At 42.9% G+C, this 27,485-nt stretch overlaps 2 protein-coding genes across 4 annotated transcripts in view; one reads left to right on the forward strand and one right to left on the reverse strand.

Annotated features, from left to right (window-relative positions):
• The window catches only part of LOC148891954 (solute carrier family 53 member 1-like), an 86,408-nt gene extending 77,171 nt beyond the window's left edge, over positions 1 to 9,237 (forward strand). For both annotated transcript variants that reach the window (XM_089007466.1, XM_089007467.1), the window contains one exon: positions 8,179 to 9,237. In XM_089007466.1, the coding sequence (XP_088863592.1) occupies positions 8,179 to 8,233 (55 nt within the window). In that variant the 3' untranslated portion in view covers positions 8,234 to 9,237. The remainder of the gene's footprint in view (positions 1 to 8,178) is intronic.
• An 8,810-nt stretch (positions 9,238 to 18,047) lies between these two features.
• Positions 18,048 to 26,490, reverse strand: LOC148891955 (intraflagellar transport protein 20 homolog). 2 transcript variants are annotated; one of them, XM_089007481.1, is made up of 7 exons: positions 26,282 to 26,490; positions 24,299 to 24,428; positions 21,334 to 21,472; positions 21,176 to 21,261; positions 20,993 to 21,096; positions 20,760 to 20,834; positions 18,048 to 18,350 (listed from the first exon to the last, which is right to left on the reverse strand). In XM_089007481.1, the coding sequence occupies exons 2-7, from the start codon at positions 24,326 to 24,328 to the stop codon at positions 18,347 to 18,349; spliced, it is 438 nt and encodes a 145-aa protein (XP_088863607.1). In that variant the 5' UTR covers positions 24,329 to 24,428; positions 26,282 to 26,490; the 3' UTR covers positions 18,048 to 18,346. The 2 variants fall into 2 exon arrangements, with proteins under 2 accessions (XP_088863607.1, XP_088863608.1); XM_089007482.1 differs by lacking the exon at positions 24,299 to 24,428.
• Positions 26,491 to 27,485: the final 995 nt, after the last annotated feature.

A 27,485-nucleotide genomic window follows, 5' to 3' on the forward strand; every position in this document is an offset into this window, starting at 1 on the left:
CCACCCGGGCCGAGACGTTTAGAAAGTTGTATGCCCAACTTTTACGTCGGGCATACAACTTTCATACGTAAAAGGTTAGGGTTAGGTTTCCGACGTAAAAGTTGTACGCCCCGGGCCACCGGGCAGACGCTATTTCAAACACTGTCATTGCAGTTTAGAGGAACGAGTTATGCACAAAAACACACCAACGTTTGCACTGTTATCAGGCCTGGTGAAATTTTGAATATTTTGTCAGTTTTTCTCGGAGAGAGTTAAACGGACAAATTTGCACACAGGGAAGATTGTCTTTTTTGATGGCGTAAGAGGATATCTGGGGACGACGGATGGTAGTTGCCCCTTGTCCTCCTGTTGAACCTTTATCGTTTATATTTGCAAAATACAAGAAAAACACTGCCCCCGATATTTGCACACCACACCGCTGCTAGCATGGCGAGCAAACAACGGGCTACTGTCCGTCAAACCAGACATCCCCAATGAGCTCAAGAGGAGGAAATGGGGGTGTCAGGCCGGGAAGGACCGCTGCATAAGAGAAAATACAGACATTTCCTCCTGTCTGTCATTATGGGGAATATAATATCAAATACTAGATGCACGAGCTAGCGGCGCTAACACAACACCAGACGGAGTGCCGCGAGGCTAGCCTGCTGCAACTCTGGCCCTATGCTGCGCCAGACCATGAGCCATATTTGACACACATTAAAAAAACAACAACTCAAAAACAGCTGCTATAAAAACATATTTATTGCCATAATTTGTGAACCCCACATGCAACAGTACATACGCTGGAAAAATTGCACTTTTATAGTGAACACAAGAGTCCCAAAACCAGAATGCAGCTTATTCTTGAATGGCAATTTTCTATGTATCAGAAAGTTGTGAAATTCAATGCCCTCTTTTCCCCATCCGGAGCCAGATGTAGCTATCTTTTGATTGTCACATCGATTTCCTGGTCTGTGACTCAACATATTCGGCTGTTGCGTCTTACAGCCGCTCTAAGAACTATAAGAAAACAAAGGTGGACCGTGTGTTAGGAAAACAAACATTTGTATGTGTCATTACCAATCAACGGTCAGTAAAAATAACCCTTGAAATGTCGTACATTTACATTTCACAGCAGCATACGAATGAACGTGATGAAACTAAAAGGAAAGGAAAGGAAGAGGTAGAAAAACAAAAATACAGACCTGCTGGAAAACAACAGCAAAAAAAAAACCAAATAATGTTACACAACACAAAAGACAGAGACAGTCATTCAATCTTTAGCAATTTCTGCGCCCTCCTTGTTGTATGAAGCAGTTCTAGGTGAAAGAGGAGAGGATCAAAGCAATAGCATCCTTTACACCAGTGGATCAGGGTGAAATCTGAAATGTGTGTCTGCTACAAGCTATAGGTTGAAACCAAATATGAAGCCGTTGCATCCATTTCACAAAAAGAGACTGTCTCACATTTCCTGTCACACGTAAATCCGCTTCAATTCAGTATTTCAGTGTGAAGAGGGTTCTTTTTTATCTTGCCCAAAATCCCCGGCAGTTTCAGGCCCAGCCCACCTGTAACATTGCTGAACGGTTTATTTTCAAAATCCACACACTTCACTTTCTTGATTTAGATACAGCCAGGGACAATTTTAGCAAAAAATACATGTAAACAACCCTAAAGTTGTACCATAATATATTTTCAACATTTCTCTTTGCCACTATAACAAGTCATATTTCCCCATTTTGAGGTAATGCTACCTCTCCATGAGTCGTCACCTTACCGTGGTGGAAGGGTTTGTGTGTCCCAATGATCCTAGGAGCTAGGTTGTCTGGGGCTGTATGCCCCTGGCAGGGTCACCCATGGCAAACAGGTCCTTGGTGAGGGACCAGACAAAGTACGACTCAAAAGACCCCATATGAGGAGAAACATAAATGGACTGGAGCCAGGCCTGGAGATGGCGCTCGCTGTCGAGCGCCTGTTGGCCCGGCCTACACTCATGGGGCCCGGTGGGTCCCCCTTCTCAAGGGCTCAGCACCCATGGGAGGGGCCAGAGGGGTCGGGTGCATTTTGAGCTGGGCGGCAGCCAAAGGCGGGGACCCTGGGGGTCCGATCCTCGACTGCAGAAGCTAGCTCTTGGGACGTGGAACGTCACCTCTCTTACAGGGAACGAGCCCGAGCTGGTGCACGAGGTCGAAAAGTTCCAACTAGACATAGTTGGGCTTGCCTCCACACACAGCCTGGGTTCTGGTACCAGTCCTCTCGAGAGGGGTTGGACTCTCTTCCACTCAGGAGTTGCCCACGGTGAGAGGCGTAGATCAGGTGTCGGCATACTTATTGCCCCCCGGCTCGCCACCTGTACGTTGGGATTCGAGGGTTGCTTCCCTGCGCCTTCGGGTGGGGGGACAGATTCCTTTTTGGAGACCTTAGAGGGTGTTATTGGACCTCTGTGCTCGACACGGATTGTCTATAACAAACACTTTATTCAAACATAAGGTTGTCCATATGTGCACGTGGCACCAGGACACCCTTGGTTGCAGTTCGATGATTGACTTTGTAGTTGTATCATCGCATTTGCGGCCTCATGTTTTGGACACATGTTTTGGAATGCAGCCTCGATCGTCACCGAGGCAAAAACGGGCATGGGAAGACTTCGGTGAGGCCATGGAAGCCGACTTCCGGACCGCTTCGAGAAAATTCTGGTCCACCATCCGGCGTCTCAGGAGGGGAAAGCAGTGCACCACTAACACAATGTACAGTGATGATGGGGTGCTGCTGACCTCGACTCGAGACGTCGTGAACCGGTGGGCAAAGTACTTCGAAGACCTCCTCAACTCCACCAACACGCCTTGCAGTGTCTGGGGACTCTGAGGTGGGCTCTCCGATCTCTATGGTTGAAGTCACTGAGGTGGTTAAAAAGCTCCTCGGTGGCAAGGCCCTGGGGTTGGAGCCCAAAGTTCCTAAAGGCTCTGGATGATGTGGGGCTGTCTTGGCTGACACGCCTCTGCAACATTGCGTGGTCATCGGGGAGAGTGCCTCTGGATTGGCAGACCGGGGTGGTGGTCCCCCTTTTTAAAAGGGGGGACCGGAGGGTGTGTTACAACTACAGAGGGATCACACTCCTCAGCCCGCCTGGAAAGGTCTATTCAGGGGGTCTAGAGGGGCGGGTCCGTCGGGAAGTCGAGCCTAGAGCTGGTCCACTGTCCCGGCCGCGGAACAGTGGACCAGCTCTACACCCTTAGCAGGGTCCTCGAGGGTACATGGGAATTCGCCCAACCAGTCTCCATGTGCTTTGTGGACTTGGATGGGGCTAATGCTATTCATCATAATTTGGCCTCTTCAAAATTCAGTCTTAAATCTAGACAGAATTGTCTTTGTATTGTAACTGCTAATGTACTGTAAAAAGACACATGTTAACCAAAGCAGTTGCGTTAAGTTCATACTGTCTCCTTATTATCTAATCCAGGGGTTGGGGACACCCCTGATCTAATCTATAACAGATTATTTTATTACAGACAGTGCCGTTTTATGTGGTTCAATTACCTGACATGTTTCGGCGTGTACTTCCGCCTTCATCAGAGTGTCACAAATGTTGTGACGTGCCTTTTTTCAGCTGATGTTGCAAGGAAGGCGTGACCTTACCTCTGAGATCTGACAGGCAAATCTGTTGGATTGGATTGGTTTGCTTTTATTAGTCTCGCAGTGGAGAAATTACATTACAAATTACATTACATTTCACAGCAGCAAAGATATGAAAGGAATGAAAGTAGAAAAACAAAATACAGGAGCTGCTGGAAAGGTAGCCACTCTCGCGGCGCCGTCTTGAAGTCAAAAGAACCAAAAAAATCTAAATAACAAAAAAACATAACACAAAGACAGAGAGTCATTCTGTTAAACCATACACAACTCTCCGCCAGATATTGGTACATCCAAAGGACAAAAGACACCCCGAAAACAAATGCAACTAAATATATGAAATCCCATGCAAGAAAAAAATAGCACATGAAGGAGTGTGACAAGGAGACAGCAACACTACAAACAAGAGCAATAAAAGAACAAGCACAACAAGAACACTACAAATCAGCCATCACAGACCACTGCAAAAGAGAAAATTCACATCATGGACTGGAAGAAGGCCAGAATCATCCGCACCGAAGAAAACAAACATCAGTGCTGGATCAGGGAGGCCATTGAGATCCGGAAGCGAGGACCTAAGACCATCAACGGGAATGAGGGAGCTTACATCTCTTTACCACCTGGAGCAGTATCCTGGAGGGGCGAGTGGACAGAGTGACAGGTAGTTCACGTCCTCATAGCAACATCAGCTGAAAACGGCGCGTCACAACAACATCCGTGGCACTCTGATAAAGTACATAATTACTATGTAATTGAACCACCTAAAGCGCCACTGTCTGAAATAAAAGAATCTGTTGTAAATTAGTTAACCAAAGCATTAAATAAATGTACCATATCTTTCTGGTTGTCTCACTGGAGTGTGCATGATACTGCAAGTGTATTATGACATAAAACAAACATTAACCTAGGCATAAAATACATTTACTCACCATGTCTTTCCTGGATATCTCAGTGGAGCGTGCATAGTCACCAGCATTCACAGAGCGTCACTCGTAACTGTGAGTGGGATCCTTCTTCAGAATCAGAACAATCTTTATTGGCCAAGTATGTAGAACACACAAGAAATTTGTCTCCGGTGGAACACGCTGCACTAGTCTCATCATAAAAAAGACATGACATGGAGGACACTAATAAAGGCTAATCTAATCGAATTCCATAAGTGGGATATCGCTCAGTAACAACTGTGAGACAATGTATCAAAGTATCAAGCACACAGTGGTTCAAGTGAGTACGGAGCTGGAGCTACAATGATGACAACGGGATAATACATTTATAAAATTGCAAAAAGGAACTACACAGTTATATTCGGGTTACTGTTTAGATAGTTAATGGCTAGGTGAAAGAAGCTTTTTAAATTTGGTTGAATTTGGTGCGCATGGATTGGTCGCGTCTGAGGGGAGTAGCTGGGAAAAGTGGTGGGCGGGGTGTGGAGGGTCCAGTAGGATTTTCATCACTCTTGTCTTGATTATTGCAGTGTGCAAGTTCCCCGAGAGTGGGAAGGGCGGTGCAAATGATTTTTTTCTGCCGTCCAAGCTTTCCGTTGAAGTCAGATTGTGTCAATTTTTTGTGGCGGCACCGAACAGAACCGTGATGGAAGAATAAATGATTGATTCGATGACTGACGTGTCGAAAGGAGGAGGAGGTCGTAGCACCTCCTGTGGCAGGCCATATCTTCTTCAGCAGCCTCAGGAAGCAAATCCTCTGTTGAGCCTTTCTCAGGATGGGTTGGTGTTGACCGCCCACATCATGTCTTTGGAGATTGTGATTCCCAGGAACTTGAAGGTCTTGACAGTTGGCATGGGGCTGTTGGATAGTGTGCGGGGTAACTGTGGTGATGGATGTTTCCTGAAGTCCACGATCATCTCTACCATCTTGAGCGTGTTCAGTTCTAGGTCGGCAGCACCAGCTGCTCCACCTGTTGTCAGTGCACAGACTCGTCGCTGTCTTGAGTCCAATGTGCCGTCCTGAAGTCAAAAGGACAAAAAATACTAAAAAACAAATAATGTGACAACACAACGACAATATGACAACACAAAGACAAAGAGGCATTCCTTCTTAATCACTTTCTGTACCCTCTTTGCTACATGAAGCAGTTCTAGATGAAAGAGGATAGGATCAAAGCATCTTTTCACAAGTGGATCAGGGACATCATGGTGGAATGTGCATGTCGACTACAAGCTCAATGTGGAAAGCAAACATGCAGCATGCTCTTGACGAAAGAGATCTCCTGTCCCCCATAAATCCGCTTCAATTTCAAGCCGCGACAGTTCCACATCGGCTACCACTCAGCACAGTCTCCTCCTTGATGAATGCCGTGGCCAAAAATGCTGAAAAACAATCCGTATCCGTTCCACATGACGCACAACAACACAAGGTGACAAAAGAAAACACAAAACAAGACAAAAAAAAAGCAAGGCTCATGAGAGCACTTGCTGACGGCTGCCTACTCGGGCGCCATCTGCTGATGCTGAGGATCCATTGGCAGATCGTAGAGGACACACCGAGCTGGAGAGGTTTGGGGGTGAGGAGTTTCGGAATGATGGCGTTGAACACAGAGCTGAAGTTTACAACAGGATCCTTGCGTAAGATCCTGTGTTGTCGAGGTGCTCAAGGATGTGGTGCATCCTGATATTGACCTCATCATCCACAGAATTGTTTGCCCGGTAGGCAGACTGAAGAGGGTCCAGGAGGGGTCCAGTGATGTTCTTTCGATGGTTCGGCACATGGAGTTCAAAGGACTTCATGACCACAGACGTCATAGCGAGAGGCCTAAGGTCATTTAATCCAGATGTTGGCGGTTTCTTGTGAACTGGGATGATGGCAGACTATATGAAGCAGGATGCGACTTCACACTGCTGCAGGGTTCTTTTGAAGATTTATGTGAAGACTGGAGCCAGCTGGTCAGTGCAGACTTTCAGGCAGGAAGGGGACACTCTGCCAGGTAGTTAGTTTGTTATTGCTTTCAGTTCATTCCACACCGATGCAGATGTCAATCGGTTTTGAGCGTGTTTGTAACACGCTCGATCTCCGATTCTAAATGCGGCCTTTCTAAGATGACTAAGTTTGGGGGTGAACCATAGCTTGTTATTGTTGAAGAAGCGGAAAGACTTGGTTAGTACACACATGTCGTCACAGAAACTAATGTATGATGTTACAGTGTCTATATTCATCCAGTGTTGCTGTTGAAGTTTCAAAGACACTCCAACCAGTGCAGTCTATGCATTCTTGTGGAGCTAACTTTGCTTCATCTGTCCATTTCTTCTCAGTCTTAAACAGAGAACGTAGGTTAGCGAGATGCATTGATGGGATCGGCGTTCGAAACCCACACTGCCGTAACTTGATGAGCACGCTGGATCTCTTGCCCCTCCTCTGACGGCATCTCAAAGCTCCGTACGGAGCTGCTGCGTCACTCGCGATTAGTCCCGAAAAGACTTGTGGATAGTGTTGTGTTGGTGAAAAGACCCTAGTGTTTTGATGTGATTTTTTGAAAATAATAAACTAGTTATGACTAAAGTTTCATTTCATTCAGACAAAGCACTAAGAAATGGGGCCTAATTAGAGTTGCTTTCTCTGTGATAATTTTACCCAGTTACTCATCAATTGTGTTCTGTTTAGCTGGGTTGATAGCTTTTTGGATAAAGTGTCTCAAGGAGGTCTGGGTTGTACATCTTGGAAGTTGTGATCATGCAACAGCAACAGATGCAGGAAGACACACTAGAAACTTCATTAATAGCTGCTTCCCTTACTTGTCTTTACTCTTCAAATTGGACAGATGGCTTGTGTGGGTTATTTGTGGAGCCTGATTGATGGGATATTTTAACCTTGCAGCCTACACTCTGCATTTGCACGCTCAATAAAGTTGAAACGAGTCCAAATTTCACTGTTTTCTATCCATTTTCTCACCTTTACACTTTAGTTTTTTCTTTGTAGTGGTATCAAGCTCTGTCGTCTGCCATTCCTGTTTCATGTGCTCAGAGCGTGCTTCTGTTTCTCAAACCCTCCTCCTTCTCCTACCTGCTGCGTGTGTCTGTAATTCTCCCTCCCTCCTCTGCGACAGATCTTGACCGATCATGTGCGGCTTTAACCGAACACTGGGGGTGGGGAATAGAGGACAAAAAAAAGTAGGCTGCCATTTCTAGCTCCTAGTTAGGTGCCGGCTCTCTTTGTTCATTTCAGAGATTCAGCTCCAAGAACTGGCTCGTTCGCGAACGACGCATACTCATTGTGGTGTTCTTTGTGTTTCCCGAAAAATAGTTTGTATGCCAAGTTTATATTCTCGCGAATTTAACATTCATTCGTAAGGCAAAAAGTTCGTTAGCTAAAGCATTCATAAGCCGAGGTATATATGTATAAAAAGTAATGCGTGTGTGTGTGACTCTCACTGAAAAACATTTCTAAATATTTCTATATTTTGCTTTTATTGCTCTCTTAATCACAATGGTTCCCAAGCCCTGTTCTAAACCGAAGAGGGAGTCTGCCATTTGGTATCGCGTTGACTAGAAATCTTAGAGTCTCTGACTTATCAGTGCAATGTATAGCGATGATATTTCTGTTTTTCTCCCCCTCCAGATCAAAGACTCGTGACACCAAAGTTTTGATCGATGATACAGATGATGACTCCTGACATCAGGCTACGCCCCTTGCCTGGGTCCATAATTTATTCAAAGGAGGAACTGCTTCCTCCTAACTAAGGATCTACCCAGCAAGTTGGGCTTCAAACTCACCAGAGTTTTACGATTCGTGAACCTGTGCATGAGCCTCTGCAGAGGTTCAGGATGATTTCAAAAGAGAGTGAGGAGAATTGAGGGTGTCACTGAACATGTCACTGTCATTTTCATTCATCACCTTCCATTATTCTTTCCTCATCCTACAAGAGACTACAAGAGACTAACTACTACAGTTGAAATCATCATATCCCCAGATGTCTTAAACTACATCCACTCCTCAACATTCCTCTCCTCCAACCCCCCCCCAGTTAGAGATGAACAATCCAGTTTTTTGGAACCTAAGAAAACAAACATGAGCCGTCAGTTCCCCATGACACACATCAAAAGTACATTGAGGTGTATGCATTTGTTTGGGGAAATGTTCATTAGAGTTCCGGGAAGGCCATTCAGATCTTTCTCACCACGAGGTGATATGTGAAATATATACATAATTATTTAAAATTGATTTAGTCAAATGTCTGTTACATGTTGATTCTGTAACTGTAGGAAAATTGATTTAGAAATAGGTTCCCTTATTTGAAACATTTTCCACCATAATTATTTCATTTAACAAATGAAAATGAATCACTTTTAAGGTAGTTCTTAACTCTTATCATTTTATGGCACCTGTCAAGGGACCCAAGAACTCCAAATGTATGTAAAAATCTGTTCGTTTTTATCGTTATCTGCAGCACAATGCAAGGCCAGCTGTGGTGATGTTGGGCTTGACATTCACGCTCAATCCAAGTTTGACGTTTCTTAACTGTGCGGATAGGTGGGATAAACTTCATTTTGGTATTTTCGCAGATGCACATGCATGCAGTTAAAATGGGTGGCTTGCACCATTGTAGGTGTGAACACAGCCAAACTGCTTCGAAGCCATTGGAAGTGGCTTCTCTCATTCCTTTTAAAATCAGTGAGCGAGCGGTGCACTATATATATATATATATATATATATATATATATATATATATATATATATATATATATATATATATACATACATACATACATACATACATACATACATACATACATACATACATACATACATACACATACAGGTAACATCCGAATCACGACCACCCGTACTTACGACCACCGGACCTTTTTTTTTTCTTTTTTTTTTTAATTCTACAGTTGCCACCGCTACAGCCGGCAACGCTGTTGAACTCCGCAGCATGTATGTGATGCATTTACTACTATACACACCTGAGATGGTCCTTCTTGTTTAGATCTGTCACGTTCCGAACGAGGCAGAGAATAATCAAAACTAAAGAACACCAAAAACGACAAGTGAAGGGGGGCAAAGGGAAACCCGACCCGCATACGATGCCAATGGCGAAAAGCAACTTGCGCACAGTGGTGCAGAAAAGGAACAATCCCGAAGGATAATACTAATTACAGGATGTGTGTGTGTGTGTGGGGGGGGGGGGGGGGGCTCGGACCGAACACCTAAGATATAGAAAATCCAGGGAAATACAATGTACAAATACAAGTTGGCAGCGTCCCGTTTTCGTACCCGCTGTCCTGATGAAGGAGGTGGTGGAAAGCGGTTAGGCGTGGCCCCGCCCCCAGCTGTCAATCCGAACGTGACAATATCGAACAAATAGGATGTTTATTTGCCGGAGCAGCATTGCACAAAATGAGGATACAAAATAACTATTTAACAAACGCGTAGACAATTCTCACCAGCATGACAGCATCTCACTTGCACAGCAATCGTGTGTGTTGGGTGACCTCTTTTGGCTTCTCCGTTAGCAGAGAGAGCGATTTTTGTACGGCTCTCATGCGTGGGAAGCCGTGCGTATTTGGGTCGGCAGAAAACATCTGCGCCGACACAGTAATAAAAATCGATAATATGAAATATAAAATGATAAATACGTCTGTGTAAGCTCTCAGTCGTACAGGAGTGGTCCATCGATGAGAAGGTTTCTTCAGGCGTCATCTGTACAAATTTGAAGGTTTCGGACATTTCGCCTACTATCCAAGAGGCTTCGTCAGCGAAATAAAGTCTGACTGGTCGTATCGGCCCTATTTATATATCGCTAAGATTTTAACCTCATTGTCGTCAAATGAGTGGGGGTTAAAAGAAGCGATTCTTATAAAACAACAAAATCCTTCTTTAAACCGGTCTGGTGGGGTGAGGTTCAATTTGGATCGTTCATACAATAGCCTGCTTAGGCAAAACAGGTTAGGCAACATTCGTAATGCTGATGAGGTGATACCGGTGGGAGTGGGGGAAGTAGGCCAGTCGTTAGTCAGGAATGTAGGAACAATCAGTGGGGCCACAGGGAGTGGTCCTCTGCTCCCCCCAACCTGAGAGTAGGGACCTATCATAGCTGTGTCCGGCGCCGCCATGCCTGGACATTCAGGATATATAAATAGGGCCGATACGACCAGTCAGACTTTAGTTCGCTGACGAAGCCTCTTGGATAGGAGGGGAAACGTCTGAAACCTTCAAAATTGTACAGATGACGGCTGAAGAAACCTTCTCATCGATAAAATGATAAAATGACTCTAAAAAGGAAAGTATAAAATTAATAAATAACTCCAGTAAACCGTTTTGTATACATTACAGGTACAGTTATACAGTAATACAAATCGATAATACAAAATATCAAATGATTAAAATGACACTAAAAGTTATAAGATTTATAAATGAACTGTCAACATTTAGATATATACAAAAAAAAAGTCTCGTTATATCGATATTGGTTATATTGATAGTACTGCTTATTACGATACTATTTTCATTTCCCGGCAAATTTCTAGTCTTATGTATATGTCTGTGTAAACTCTGTCATACAGGAGTAGTCCATCGATGAAAGGGTTTCTTCAGTCGTCATCTGTACTTCTTTGAAGGTGTCGGACGTTTCGCTTCTTATCCAAGATGCTTCTTCAGCGAACTAAAGTGATACTGGTAGTTTCGGCCCAATATATACATACATACATATAAAAAAAAAATCCGCGTCTCACCCAGCATGGGTGGTGTCTGTCCACCATTTTAGCTCGGGTCCTCTACCAGAGGCCAGGAAGCTTGAGGGTTCTGCGCAGTATCCGTGCTGTTCCCAGCACTGCGCTTTTCTGTACCGAGATATTCGATGTTGTTCCCGGGATCTGTTGCAACCACTCGTCGATATATATATATATATATATATATATATATATATATATATATATATATATATATATATATATATATATATATATTGTCCAGACATGGCGGTGCCGGACTCTGCTATGATAGGTCCCTGCTCTCAGGTTGGGGGGAGCAGAGGACTACTTCCTGCCACTCCACTGATTGTTCTGACTAACGACTGGCCTGAATGCCCCACTTCCACCGGTATCACCTCATCAGTATTCCTAAACCTATTTTGCCTGAGTAGGCTGTTGTACGAACAATCCAAATTGAACCTTACCCCACTATATCAGTTTAAAGAAGGATTCAGCTGTTTTATGAAAATCGCTTCTTTTACTCCCCTTTCAAACCATCTATATTCTTTCGCTAAGATTTTAACCTCATGTGTAATGTCTTTTTTGTATAATTAGTTCCGGTTAGTACGATACCTGGTTATTACGATAATCCAGTTACTACGGTGCACTTTTCATCTCCCGCCAGCCAATTTGGTCTGCTTATATCGATACAAAAGCAGCTTAAGCTGAATCGATATTTGTTTAAGGGTTTCAATACAGCACCACCATTAACGATATCTGTGTCGGTCTCACCCTTGGTCACATGACCAGCTTTCGTGTCTTACACTGTGTAGCAGAGCTGCATTAGCATCTGAAACATACTGTAGTCTTCTTAAACAGTATACAGTATACGGTTGTTCAACACCAATTTCAACCATGGGGAAACGTAAGAATTGTGACCTCGGAACGAAATACAAGGCAATAATGGCTGTGGAGGAGTATCCAACAAGGAGCAAATTCTCCATCGCGAAACAGTTCGACGTACCGCAGAATACTTCATCGTAAGTAATGTAAACGTTGCCATTTTTGTTTTCCATACATGTATTTAATTGTGTTGTATTCTGATATATTTATCGCTTGCAATCATCACAATTTTTCAGATAGAATGTACATGCTGGCGTTGGTGGTTTCTCTCGTGTGTATAGAACAATGTCGACTGCTACCCAGAGTCACAATTGCAAGAGTGCGTTATGAAAATAATAAATGACATTTTTATTTAATGCATAAGTTTATTTTTCACTTCACTACAGTACAAAAGCATGCTATATACGCAATCCATGAACTCAAGGAGAAAATGACATGCCATATCAAAGATCCCCCATTGCCCACTTTTAATGCAGTTCGGCGCAGGATCGTGTATACAGTGGTACCTCGGTTCTCGACCGTAATCCGTTCCAGAACACTGTTCGAAAATCGATTTGTTAGAACACGAAACCATTTTTCCCATTACAAATTATGTAAATTGTTTTAATCCGTTCCAACACCCTGAATGTTTACCTTTTTAGTACAGTTTTTATACATAATTTTATGCATTAAATTGCACATTAAAATGCTGACCAACACATAAAAAGCAATGTACAGTAAAGTCTCGTTATATCGATATCGGATATATTGATAGTCCCGGTTATATCGATACTATTTCTATGCACGCACGGAGAAAATTACATGCAAACAGGGTCGGATATATCGATAGTCCCGGTTATATCGATATTTTTTCGGACTCCCTTGAATATCGATATAACGAGACTTTACTGTATATCTCAGAAAATGTTAAGCAAAATGGCAAAGACACAAATAACATAAACATAAATGTAACCCAGGCTAAATGTACGTTCGTAACATAAACATAAATGTAACCCAGGCTAAATGTACGTTCGTAAAGAAAATAATTATGAATCGGATTTTTTTACCTTAGTGGTGGTCAGCAGAAGGTGCAGGTGGACGGAGGAAGGAAATTTATTATTTGGAAGGAGAGTCCCCTTCCATAAAAACTTCGGGGTGCTCACACGTTCAAATCTCTTTGCTACGGATGACTCGGCGACAGGATGTTCTTTTCTCTTAAAATATCTATCCAATGACACTTGCTCTCACTCCCATGGCCACATCACTAGGTTTCACAGCCTCCTTATTCTTTAATATCGTACTGATCGTAGATTTCGCCATGCTGTATTCCCTGCCAGAGGTGCTCAATATGTCGATTGTGATCGACCAATCGATCTCCATGGTACTATTGGTAGATCGCAAGACAAGGTGATGTGACATTTTCAGGAACTGACGCTTAACAAATCAAGTGGATATCTTTTGAAAAAAACTCGACGTCAGCCAATCAGCCATCCCTTTATTTGATTGATACACCGGAGAACCAATCAAATGACATCTCATTGAGAGACTCACTGCGAGCTCAAACAACGCCCCTTCGTTGCAAAGTGAACAAGGATGTCGTTAGTTACATTCTAATTTTTCGCTCGGTTTTCCCCCTTAAATGTAAGAGAGTATAAAAAAGTGGATGAGCTGGACCAAGTAAGAAGAAAAAACGTATCTTTCATACGGAATGAGAGGATGACTTTTTTTCACGATGACATTTTCAAGTGCGGTTGTCTCGTCTGCCAGTTATCAGAGTGAACTCAGGTAATGGCAAACAATTGATATAATTATGTTGTGTTGTGTGGGGCGGCCCAGTAGTTGAGTGGTTAGGGTTTCACAGTGCAGAGGTCCGGCAGTGGTTCGCGTCCCGGTCCGGCCTCCCTGTGCGGAGTCTGCATGTTCTCCCTGGGCCCGCGTGGGTTTTCTCCGGGTCCTCCTGTTTCCTCCCACACTCCAAAAACATGCATGGCAGGCAGATTGACCACTCCAAATTGTCCCTAGGTGTGAGTGTGAGAGTGACTGTTGTATGTCTTTGTGTGCCCTGCGATTGGCTGGCAACCAATTCAGGGTGTCCCCCGCCTCGTGCCCGAAGACAGCTGAGATAGACTCCAGCAACCCCCGCGACCCTAATGAGGAATAAGCGGTACGGAAAATGAGATGAGATGAGAGATGTTGTGTTGTGCAACATATGCGGATATACATCAACATAAATTGCAATAATCTTCACTATATTTCTCAATAAATATCATGAGTAGATCATTTTGACTTGGTCATTTCAAAATTAGCTCCCTTGCTGAAAAAAGTGTGAGCACCCCTGCCCTAGCCAGATCAGACACTCGCACACCTCCTTCATATTTTGCTATTATTTCTTTCTTAAATGCAATAGTTGTACGCACTGCTTTTCTTTTTTAACTTGTAGCAGCACTTACTTTCTTTGGAGGCATGATTAGGGGCTAAAACTCTTCCTACACCTGTATTAAACGCGAGAGCAAAACGCAGCACGTCCGCAAGCGACAGCAGTTGGTCACGAACAGAGCGATACACCTGTACGCCGCTCAGCATCCCACCCTTGCGTACGCACGCACGCGGCGTACCGGCGTTCGAACTCCGATTATTGTTCGAACTACGAGCAAGAATTATTCGAATATTTTGTTCGGACTCCAATTTGTTTGAACTGTGAGTCGTTCAAAAACCGAGGTACCACTGTATGTATATCGATAGTCCGGTTATATCGATATTTTTTCCGACTCTTGATAATATCGATATAACGAGACTTTACTGTAATAGTATTCAATAGAAAATGTTGCTTAAAAACAACTGATTGACATCGTATTCTATCATGTCGTCAGCCATTTTGAATGCATTTTGATTTACGACCGTGTTGTCGGAACGGAACCCGGTCGTAACTCGGATGTTACCTGTATTTGACACATATATATATGCATGTAGACAGAAAAAAAGGAAATAAATTTTTTCCCCCATTCTCAGTAGTTTTTTCCATCAATCAATTTTCTGATCACCTCCACACTTTTGGGAGAATTAACATTGCGTGAGGTTCATCCATCATTCCATCCATTGTCTGCCACTTATCCACGGTCAGGTCGCGGGGAAAACAGCTTTAGTAGGGAAGCCCAACTTCCCTCTCCCCAGGCACTTCTTCCGGCATCATCTGGCTGACAGAATCTTTACAGCATGTCCTGGGTCGTCCCCTGGGTCTTTTGTCAGTGGGACGTGCTCGAAACACCAGGGAGGTGTTCCAAGAGCCATCCTAATCAGATGCCCGAGCCACCTCATCTGGTTCCTCTCGATGTGGAGGAGAAGCGGCTATACTCTGAGCCCCTGCCTACTACTGAGCTTCTCATCGTATCTCAAAGGGAGAGCCCAGACACCCGACTGAGAACACAAATTTCAGCTGCTCTTATCTGGGGTCTTGTTCTTTAGGTCACAATCATTTGGCTCGTGGTCATAGACGAGGGTTGGGACGTCGATCGACTGGTAAATTGTGCACCGCTCCTTCTTCACCACGAAAAATCTTCCCCCACCGTCGGAGCCTACTCACCACCAGGTGGTGATCAGTTGACAGCTCTGCCACTCTCTTCATCCGAATGTCCAAAACATCATCGAACTGCGGCCAAGGGTGTCCTGGTGCCAAGTGCACATATGGACACCCTTATGTTTGAAGTGTTTGTTATAGAAATCTGTGTCGAGCACAGAAGTCCAATAACAAAACACCACTCGGCTTCTGATCGGGGCAGGAGTGTGGCATTCCGCCCAATCATGCCCCTCTATGTGTCACTGTCATTGCCCACGTGAGCATTGAAATCCCCTAGCAGAACAAGGGAAGCGCATTTATGTGGGACACGAGATGTGAGACAGTCTCTTTTCGTCAATTTAGCTTTGTGTTTGCTTTCAACATTTATCTTGTAGCAGATGTGCACATTTCACGATGTCCCTGATCCACTGGTGAAAAGGAGGCTTTGATCCACACTGTCATCTAGAACTGCTTCATATAACAAGGAAGGGGTAGAAAGTGATTACGATTGAATGGCTGTCTTTTGTGTTGTCACATTATTTGTTATCTTTTATTTTTTGGTTGTTTTGACTTCAAGATGGCGGCGTGAGAGTGGCTGCCTTTTTGCAGCTCTGTATTTGTTTTATTTTTCTACTTCTTCCTTGCCTTTCCTCTTCATTTCATCACTTTGCTGGTGTGAAACGTAAATTTTTCCAATGCAAGACTAATTGAACCTACTCCAATCCAAATTCAATCATCGAACTGCAGCCAAGGGTGTCCTGGTGCTAAGTGCATGGACACCGTTATGTTTTGAACAAAGTGTTTGTTATAGACAATCCGTGTGGAGCACAGAGCTCCCATAACAAAACGCCATTCAGGTTCTGGTGGGGGGGCATTACTCCCAATCCCGCACCCTCCAGGTCTCACTGACAGTGCCCATGTGAGGATTGAAATCACTCACCAGAACAAGGGAGTCCCAGTACTCACCAGTACACCTTCTCAGATCCCCAAAAAGCGTTCAGTACACTGAACTGCTGTTTGATGCATACGCACAAACAACAGTCAGGATCCGTCTCCACCCGAAGGCGGAGGGAAGCAACACTCTTGTCTACCGGAGTGAATCCCAATGTACAGGCGGTGAGCCGTGGGGCAATGAGTATGCTCACAACTGCTCTACGCTTCTCGCAACTCCAGAGTGGAAGAGAGTCCAACCCCTCTCGAGAGGGCTGCTACCAAGTCCGACTATCTAGTCAGAACTTTTCGAACTCGGACAACAGCTCAGGCTCCTTCCCTGCAAGAGAGGTGACATTCCATGTCCCAAGAGCTAGCTTCTGCAGCCGTGGATCGGACGGCCCGGGTCCCCACCTTTTCTGCCGCCCAGCTCATATAACACTTGATCCCTTTGGTCCCCCCTATGGGCGGTGAGCCCTTGACAAGGTGCATCACTTTCGCTTCCGCAATCATTACGGTTACTTTTTGTTTAGATGGCATGATGTAGAGGACGTAAATGTAAACAAAGTCCTAGATGGCGCCTGAGTCGGCATCCGTTGGCAAGTGCTCTCATAAGCCTTGCTGTTAGAACTAGTTGATACACATGCTAAAAACATCCTGTTATTTCATTTCTACTTATTCTTATCAATTAGTAAGTCCATATATGTATGTAGTTTAGTTATTTGTATATATTAGTATACATGTAGTCAGCTTGTACTTAGTTAGGATACAAATCTAGCTGTCACGTTTCAGTCTAATAATAAATATTCATGATTGTATCTAGCAGATGATAGGTCCTTTCCAAAGTGACATCACTCCTGTTTATAAATGTCTGAGACGAGCTCTCGCGCTCTCTCTCTTGCCTCTCTGTCCCTTGACATAGCTTCTCCCCTGGAGAACATCCTCTCGCTGCCTGATAATAAATATTCATTTTGTGTATATCACCTTGCTTTCTGCTGATTTAATATTTAGACTATACAAATGGAGAGCTGAACCAGGAAGAACAACATTTAACCCAACACTTGCTTTTTTTCATTTTATTTTGTACATTCTTACTTGGCCTTTTTTTGGTGACTTGTCATGTGTGACATTATCCTTGTGTTTCTAATTTTTACAAAGATCACTAGTCGATTTTGAAGTCACTTCCTGCGTGCTTGCAATTGCTTTCTGTATTTTGGGGTCTTTAACTCCATGTGACCGATGTATACCGTGTCTGGTCATTTTGAAAGACGTATATATCAACATATTCCATCTATCCCACTCCAACCTATTGTATCCCATTTTCAAGCAAATAAAGATAATAATTAGCCTGAACGTCCTTCAACAATTGATCACACAGTTTATCATTTTGGGCAGAGTTGTGGTCAAGAAAAAAATAAAAAAACAACATATATATCTCAAACATGTTTATTGATGAATGTGTGTGTACAGTATCTTTTTACTTCTTTCCGCATTAAGAATACATGTGAAGATACATAGTTTGCTGAACAGAAGGAATGACAAAACATGAAAAGGAGGACACCACAGACGTGCTGATGTTCATTGATTCCAGAGTTGTACATCAAAGATACTTGAGAAATGTGGACCAGGAAATTGTGTTTAAGTGTAACTTTCAGGACCTTAGATTTAAAATGCAACCACTCTTCATCCTGAACAATATCACTTGTTTTGAAAACCTCATTATTGCAGCTCAACTGTAAAGAGAAAAAAATGGCACATAATTAAACTACAGCCTGGTAATGCATACCGCCACCTGGCCACAGAACAAATGGCTACGGATAACATTTAATCAATAATAATACCCTTAAAGTCGATGCTTATCGATGTGTTGGGTTTAACAGTATTCTGGTCCGCACTTAAAAAAATAAAATGAAAAAAAAAACACCAAAACTAAAAATATTAAAACACACTTATTTGGGATTTTTTTTGACATGTAGCGACTTGCAACTTCAATGAGTGCTGCAAGGGAGTTATGCGCCTCTTTCCAAACAGCAATTCCCTTTGACCTTCGACCTCCAACGCCATTCCATCAAGCCATAAATGACCATCACAAATGTAAATAAAGTGACTTTATGATACAATGCAGTGTGTTTCTTTCATTACAATACAATAGCACATTTCTTATACATAGAATAAGGTATGTTGTGTGTAGTTTTAAGGCTTATTTAGTTGAAAAGTATATTTTATGGAAACCCGGGAACAGATTATTCCCATTTTAATGGTTTGCTATGGGATTTTTTTTTTAAGATACACACTTTTCGCCTTACACACTCTGTCTGGGAACCAATTAAGTTCGTAAGTTGAGGTCTCGCTGTACTTTTTAGTACCCTGACGACCAGTGTAAGGTGTCCTCCACCTACTACCCAAAGACAGTCTGTCCGGAATACTTGCAACCTCAGTGAGGACAAGTGCATTAGAAAATTAATGGATGGATGAATTTTTCTGAGTTAAACTATCAAATTTACAACAGGGAAGTTATAGTTAAAGAGTGGTGAATGGTGATTAAATAAAATGGGAAACGTCTGTGTAAGCTCTCAGTCGTACAGGAGTGGTCCATCGATGAAAAGGTTACTTCAGCCGTCATCTGCACTTCTTTGAAGGTGTCGGACGTTTCGCCGAAACTACCAGTAAGACTAGTTCGCTGAAGAAGCATCTTGGATAAGAAGCGAAACGTCCGACACCTTCAAAGAAGTACAGATGACGGCTGAAGAAACCTTTTCATCAATAAAAGGGGAAAATTGGGCGACACATTTGTTTCGGTCATGACCAACAACTTCAGTTTTGAGTCAATTGAATGTGCAAAGGCGATCTTGTCATAGCCTCTTCAACACAACAGACATTGAAGGATGTCTTCTTATTTCCCTTTAGGGGTTGCCGCAGCAAATTGGTTGCCTCCATCTAACGGTTAGATTCTAACCCTTTTTGGTGCTTCATGTCCTTCCACAACATCCATATTACCTCATCTTTGGTCTTTCTCTCGGCTTCCTGCTTGGCAGGTCTAGACTCGGCATCCTTCTCCCAATATATTCACCCTCTCTCCTCTGAGAGGCTAGACTGAGATGATTTTAGACATGTCCAGACTTTCTTTCCAAAACCTCTAATGTGAGCTGTCCCTCTGATATACTCATTCCTGACGCAATCCAACCTGGTCACTCCCAAAGAAAACCTCAACATCTTCATCCCTGTCTTTTCTTCAGTGGAACTGTCTCCAGTCCAAACATCATGGCTGGTCTCACCAGTTTTATACTCAGTCTGTCAGGTCGAGGATTCACCACTCCTCCGAAGAATGCAGCAAATAATGTAAATGCTGACGTTGACCACCTCAAAACCATTGTGAACATTGAGGTAGCTGCCTGTCAAACTCTATTTGGTGTTTCTGCTGCACTTGACAGCTGGATGATAGCCATGGACAAGTTTTCAAGCTTGGGCGCAATTACCGCTGATATACAGATTTATCCCAGTATGACTCCTCCCCACTACATTAGAGGATGGGCAGGTAACAACAACACCTGCCGTGATTGTTGTTAATCATCGAGTTGAGCTCGTGGACACAGGATAGGGCGTCGAGCACGGTAGTCAAGGTACAACGCAGCAGGAAGCAATTCTCTGAGAGGGCTGCCCAAGGCCACCCTTCAGCATGCACACTTGGTGGAAGGAATCCAAAATATCTGGGATGGAGACTGGAAGCAGTCGACGAGCCATCAGGGCAAAGACGATGAGTTGATTTGCAAGCAAGTTTGATCTCACTTGTGACGCCAAGAGCCTTTGTAATTCAATGAAAAGCTAAATGGGGAGGTTCCATGCAGCACTGTCGAAATATTACAGAAAAGTGGAAATGTGAGACCCGCAGTCATGGGTGCACTGCTTGCTGAGATTTAGATTGATACCTCTGAAAATGGAGGACACTGATTCGCTGTGGCGACCCCTTGAAGGGAAAAGCCGAAAGGAAAAGAAGAAGTTGTGTTTTATGTGCAAGTGTGGGTTTATTTGTCACCCTCCCTCCCTTTTGCTTTCATGTCAATTTATACTTTGGCTATGTTGACGATTGTATCATCATGTCAAAGTGGCTACGACAGTACAAAGCACAAAAAGCACATACTTACTGCAAAATAAACTGTTTGATAAACTCGTTCTGCTCAGATTCCACCTTAGACAAGGCATCACATTCAATGCGATATCTGAAATACCGACATGGAGAGTATTAAATAAGGAACTTGTCTTTGGTAGTTTGAGCCACAATATGGAGCGAAAACAATAAAACCAACATGAAAGAGATGTCCATGGGCCTTTACAACCACTTGAACCTTACACGGATGGCATTTTCATTGTCATTTACCTTTCAAGTTGCGTCGTCTTCTCTGCAATGAGAGCTTGAAGCTGCTGCTGCAGTGATTCTCTTTGCTTTGCCACTAACTTCAACAAGTTTCTTGCTCCAATCGCCTAAAATTAGAGAATCCATGACAGCAGAAGAACTTGAAGAGTTCATTTTCATTGACAGTACATCAAGGCCCAAGCTTACCTTGAACTTTTCGGTCTCTGTCTCTTTTGCCAACTGATCTACAAGCTCAATTAGACATCCAACTTTTTCCTGGAACTGTCCGATTTCTGTAAAAGACGGATTGTCAGTCGATGAGATCAACAAATCAACTTTGATGTGTACAGATGGACGGGTCATACTGTTGGCAAATTCCTTGCACTCTTCCTTAAGTTCCGAGGTCTTCTGGCTCACATCTGGTTCTAGTGCTCGTATTTTGTTAAATTCATCAAAAAAAATGCCTTCCTCGTCGAGTAAGTCTTGAGCCATAGCCAGAGGTCCCTAACAAACAACATCGTGAGGGGAACTGAGATGACAAAGATGCTTGTAAATGGCAATGGTAAGTGGCAGTGCAAGTTTGTGACGCTTTTAACAGTTAAGAAGGATCAGCTACCCATCAATTCATTCATTATTGATTAATGATTATGGCCAGCTAGCCAACCAATCAGTTCCGTAGTCCGTCACACCTTGACTTTAACGGACAACCGACACCACTTTTTTGTTTCCGAACTGACATCAAAAAAACATTTTATAGCATCTAAAATAGCCAAAACACGCAGGCTGATATTTTCAGTCAAACACCAATAAAAATGACTTCAAGTGTCCAAAAACTACTTCAAATTGAAGCCGGAAGTGGGCAGTTTCAGAAGGCCCCGCCAAGACGTCTTGCCTTGCTCGAGAAGCAAAACAATGGCTTCAGATTCGGAGAAGATGCTTTCTTGTTCCTCATTCAGTTATGAATATGATTCAAATAGTTCTGAAGAGGAAAGCAGACATGTTTGCAATCGATTAAATTTCTTTATTCCCTGTCATTTTGAGGCATCTGGACAGCAATGTAGCACCCAGAAAATGATTCACCATATTTCTGTGTTTTCCTTCTAATTTTGCCATCAACACAAAGTTTTCAGACCAAACAAAGTACCGCAAAATGCATTGTGTGTCCATTCTCGGTCAGGGGCGAATCATCAACTCGAAAACAAGATTTCCTGAATATTCATATTGAGTCTTAAAAGGTAAAATATGGCTCTATGCGCTAGAATCTTTGTAAAATACGCTCAGTAGAAGTCATTTGAATCGATTTTACAACTTACGGACACAACTTGTCGGTTGTCCTTTAATACCGTCTCGACAGGGGCGCGCCACAAACAGCACTCGCTCTCACTGACATTCAAATGGGAGAGTGGTGCTATCTCACATTTTTGTCGATCAGAAATGTTTGCTTCCTAATTTTCTTCAAGAATGACCAATGGTGAAATACATCTGATTGGCTGCCGTGCCGAGTATGCAATTTCAACTGCAGGTAGTCTACGTTTGTGTGCTCAGCGACGGACACGTGTATTGTTTGCGCGTGAAGGCGAGGGCGTCAGTGAGGAGTTTGTTGAGCACGCGGTCAGGACAAACCATCTATGATTTGACGGAATTTAACACAAGTAGGCATTATTGAGCTTGAATATTTTGTTGTGTAATAATATGTTTTGAATGTTGAAAGTGATTCCATTTTTCAATAAATATTGATTTCTTTAACTTTGCCCCTTCAATGAAAACTTATTAAAAACAGACGCAATCTTGATAAATCACAGTGCATATGTTATTTTAATCTATTTCCATTTCCTCCTCCAAGTATCTGCGAAATAGTATGTAAACGCCATATTCCTTGAGACGAATTTATTAACTAATCAGGGATATTTTTCACATTTGAAAGACAGTTACTAAATTGGGTTGTAGTATTCTTACTGTGCTATGAGGTTTGTACACACTACATTTGAAGGACAACCGGCACCATTTTTTTTGTTTCCCACTGACATCAGAAAAACGTTTTATAGCATCTAAAATACCCAAATCAGGTAGGCTGATATTTTTAGTCAAATGAAAAACACAAATAAAAATGACTTCAAAATGAATCCGGAAATGGCTAGTTTCAGAAGGTCCCACACCCTTGTTCGTGACGTCACGCCAAGACGTCTTGCCTTGCTCGAGAATCAAAACAATGGCTTCAGATTCAGAGAAGATGCTTTCTCTTTACTCATCCAGTTATGAATATGATTCAAATAGTTCTGAAAAGGAAAGCATAAATGTTTGCAATTGATTCAAGGAGTCCTCCCATATCAATTCGAGCCGTCAATGACAGCAATGTAGCACCCAAAAAATGCAGAAGATTGCGCCCAAGCTGCGTTGGAAATGGGTTGATTTGTCAGCTGGGAATTTGTGTCAGCGAATATCAAATAGTTGTCTTGGTGCAACACACAACGATTCACCATGGCGTTATTCATGTGTTTTCCTTCTAATTTTGCCATCAACACGAAGTTTTCAGACCAAACAAAGTACCCAAAATGCATTGTGTGTCGCTTTCTCGGTCAGGGGCGGTCCAAACGTGACGTCACATGGGGATCGTCATCAACTCGAAAACAAGACTTCATGAATATTCAGCGCAAGTCTTAAAACGTAAACTATAGCTATATGCTGTGGAATCTTTGTAAAATATGCTCAGTCGAAGTCATTTGAAGTGATATTATAAATTATGGACATAACTTGTCCGGTGGCGTCGGTTGTCCTTTAATGCTTTAGGTTTAGTATTTCCGGCCCAAACACTCCCTCCAAATGCTCCTGGCCCGGCCCCTCTGTCAAATTTTAGAACCCAATGCGGCCCGCGCGTCAAAAAGTTTGCCCACCCCTGGTCTAGTCAAATGATCGCATTATATTGAGTGGATTAAGACATTGCTGCACGCTGCTGGTAGAGCTCCTCACTCACACTACTCCATGTAATGAGAAGACCGCCTACTTGCTCAGATGAGAAGTGGTCGGAGGAATCAGGTGGATCAAACCCTTTGAAAAATGGGGTAATTACTGTATTATTTTTTTCAATAATAAATAAAGCATTACATTTGTTTGCCTCACACTGCAGTGGTTTGATTCCATCTTGGGACATGATGCGTGGAGTTTGTGTGTTCTCCTGGTGCCTGCATAGGTTTTGTCCAGTTAATCCAGGTTTCGCCCACACCCCACATTTATTTTTAACTTTAATAATAATAATAATTCATATCATATTCAATAATAAAAATTCATTTATACGCTAGTTTGAAAAAAAATATGAATAAAAATAAGCCATACTTTGGGGCCCGGTAGTCGAGTGGGTAGCATGGGGACTTCACAGTGTAGAGGTCATGAGTTCAAATCCTGCTGCGGCCTCCCTGTTGTGGAGTTTGCAGTGTTTTTTCCGGGCCCTCCGGTTTGCTCCCACCTTCCAAAAACATGCATGGCAGGCTGATTGAAAGCTCAAAATTGTCCCGATGTGAGCAAAGGGTTGTTTGTCTCATTGTGCTCTTGAATGAATGACTGAATATCTTAAGATCTAATTTTTTGGGGGTGTATGGGTTTACTTGAGGCACCCACTAAAATAGGCTAATATTTGTGATGGACCCAGGCATTACAAATAGGGGTATTTTTTTTAATGCAGTTTTGAGACATATTTTGTGTCAATAAATTTTTGTGGTTGACTAAACCGGGACGGTCAATTTTTCCTTCACAGCATTAAAGGACAACCGACGCCCCCGGTCAAGTTGTGTCCATAATTTGTAAAATCACTTCATATGACTTCTACTGAGCGTATTTCATAAAGATTCCACCGCATATAGCTATATTTCACCTTTTAAGACCCGCGCTGAATATTCAGGAAGTCTTGTTTTTGAGTTGGTGACGATGCCTGACGTGACGTCACGTCTAGAACGCCTCTGACCGAGAAAGCGACACACAATGCATTTTGGGTACTGTTTGGTCTACAAATTTCGTGTTGATGGCGAAATTAGAAGGAAAACACATAACGCGATGGTGAATCGTTGTGTGTTGCACCAAGACGACTATTTTATACTAGCTGACACAAAATCCCAGCAGACAAATCAGCCAAACAGAGCATGGGCACCATCTTGTGCATTTTCTGGGACGCTACATTGCAGTCCAGACGCCTCAAAATGACACAGAAGGTCTTCTTTAATCGATTGCAAACATTTATGCATTCCTCTGCAGACCTATTTGAATCCTATTCACAACTGGATGAGTAACAAGAAAGCATCTTCTCCGAATCTGAAGACATTGTTTTGATTCTCGAGCAAGGCATGATGTCTTGGCGTGACGTCACCAACAAAACCTTCTGCAACTGGCCACTTCCGGGTTTAATTTGAAGTAGTTTTTGGACACTTTAAGTCATTTTTATTGATGTTTTTCATTTGACTAAAAATATCATCCTACGTGTTTTGGGTATTTTAGATGCTATAAAACGTTTTTCTGGTGTCAGTTAGGAAACAAAAAAATGGTGTCGGTTGTCCTTTAAATTGAGAAAACAGACATTGGTGGAATAATTCATACAGTACACTATCTCTAAATTGGCAACACAAATTTAGGGTGCTCGAATGCACGGCCGTCGGGTCTGGATACAAAAAAAGCTTTGGAACATCGAAAACGCTTCACGTCTTTTTTAACTAAGAAAACGACTAATCGTAACCAAACGTCATACGCACATGTCCAAATAGTGTAACGTCCGGTGCTTGTGTTGTGCATGTTTGGGGGGCTGGGCTTGTCGGGGGAGCGTGACGACACGGAGAGAAGGGAGGACCCGACAACGGGGGGTTCGACAGTGTGCCAGAGTAGAATGACTGCGCGTGAGTTGTGGCGTAACAACAGCTTATATGTGACAACTGCTACGTTTTGTAATTAAAAGACCGACCCGCTATACCAGCGACTGTGCGCATCATTTGTCACGCTGAGGGGCATTACAATATGCACAATTACACATTTGAAAAAAATCTTAACAATCGCCAAAGTATTTCTGGATTGTACGGGTATCCTGCTTTTTTCCTTGTACACACATGTTCACTCTCGGTTAAAAAAATACAAGTGGTTTAATGTTAGCCAAGTTCAGCCAATCCTCATCAAAATTCACGTACACATATATGTTCACGTCTGTGGCATCAAATGTATAAACAATCCCATGGAATGAGTATTAATAACAGCGTTCGCTAAATTCGACACCAAATTAAACATACATGTACGGAGTTTAACCTTTGGAAGCTCACATGAAAACACATTTCTCATGCCTACCTGTTGCGATATTGTCAGTGGTCTAGCTGTAACAAAAGGGTTCAAACTTCACCGTTTAAACACGTATTTCCCGTTGCAGAGAGATTTTGGGGGGCGGTCGGAAATCTGTAACCACTGCCACAGCTATGAACACAACGCAAGCACACGAAGCAGCCGAACCACTGGGCCTAGGTGGCGGCCATGTTGATGTTTATCGTGATGTGTCGTTCGCGAACGAGCCGGTAGTTAGAGTCGAATCTAAAGTGAACGAAGGCAGCCGGCGCGTCACAAGGAGCCAGAAATGGGAGCCGACATTTCCCCCTCTATTCCCCCAAACTTCGGTTAAAGCCGCGCGTGATTGGTCAAGATCCGTGGTAGAGGCGGGACGGGAGAATTAAAGACACGTGCAGCAGTGAGGAGAACGAGGAGTGGTTAGAGAAACAGAAGCACACTGTGAGGAGCACATGAAACGAAAGGGCTTTCTGATTCTGATACGACTTTCTCAACAAATCATACCAGAATTATATATGACAAAGAACGTGCTGTAGTCCAAGAACGGGTCAAAAAAAGCCATAGCTGTTTGTCTAACAACTGCTGGACACCCCGAACCACGACACCCTACATGTCAGTTACATGCCACTTTCTTGAAAATTTCAGTGGGGACCTGTCTGCTGGATTGTTTTGAGTTCAATGAAAGACACATTTCTGAGAACTTAGCAGAGGAGCTGGGGAGGTGCTGCAGGACGCATGCACTGTTTTAGAGGCATTTGAGCAGGTCACTGGAGATCAGTGTAGACAGGCACAGTGGACAAATCACATTATGCTGCTATTATTATTCAATTATTATCAATTTTACTATTTGGGATTATAGCATTATTAATATGAAAAGCAAATTAGTGACACCTGATCATCTTACCAGAGCAACCACAGGGAAAGTGAAAGTTAGCATCCACTAACTGTGCACATATAAATAAAGCCATATGCGTAAATAAATAAAAATATTTGACAGTGTATTTGTTTACATGAGTAATTCGTTTTTCACGTAATTGTACATGATTTTTGGTAGTTTTGGCAGTAATTAATTAGAGCAACAAAAAAAACAAAAACAACAACAACAACAACAACAAAATTGGGAGCAAAAAGAACCAGATATTTTTAGTGAACCGAGCCAAAAGAACCTGATCTCTGAAAAGAGCCGGAATTCCCATCACAAATCGACAAATCG

This window comes from Hippocampus bargibanti, linkage group LG11 (assembly GCF_051943395.1).
Source record: "Hippocampus bargibanti isolate YZ-2025 linkage group LG11, ASM5194339v1, whole genome shotgun sequence".
Lineage (NCBI taxonomy): Eukaryota > Metazoa > Chordata > Actinopteri > Syngnathiformes > Syngnathidae > Hippocampus > Hippocampus bargibanti.

Coding starts and splice junctions, on each gene's coding strand:
- LOC148891955 (XM_089007481.1), bottom strand. CDS start 24,328: ATGCTACCCACTCGACTACCGGGCCCCAAA. Junction 21,473..24,298: donor CTCGACTACCGGGCCCCAAA/GTATGGCTTATT, acceptor GTTGTTTGTTAG/GGACCTCTGGCTATGGCTCA. Junction 21,262..21,333: donor GTGCAAGGAATTTGCCAACA/GTATGACCCGTC, acceptor CGTCTTTTACAG/AAATCGGACAGTTCCAGGAA.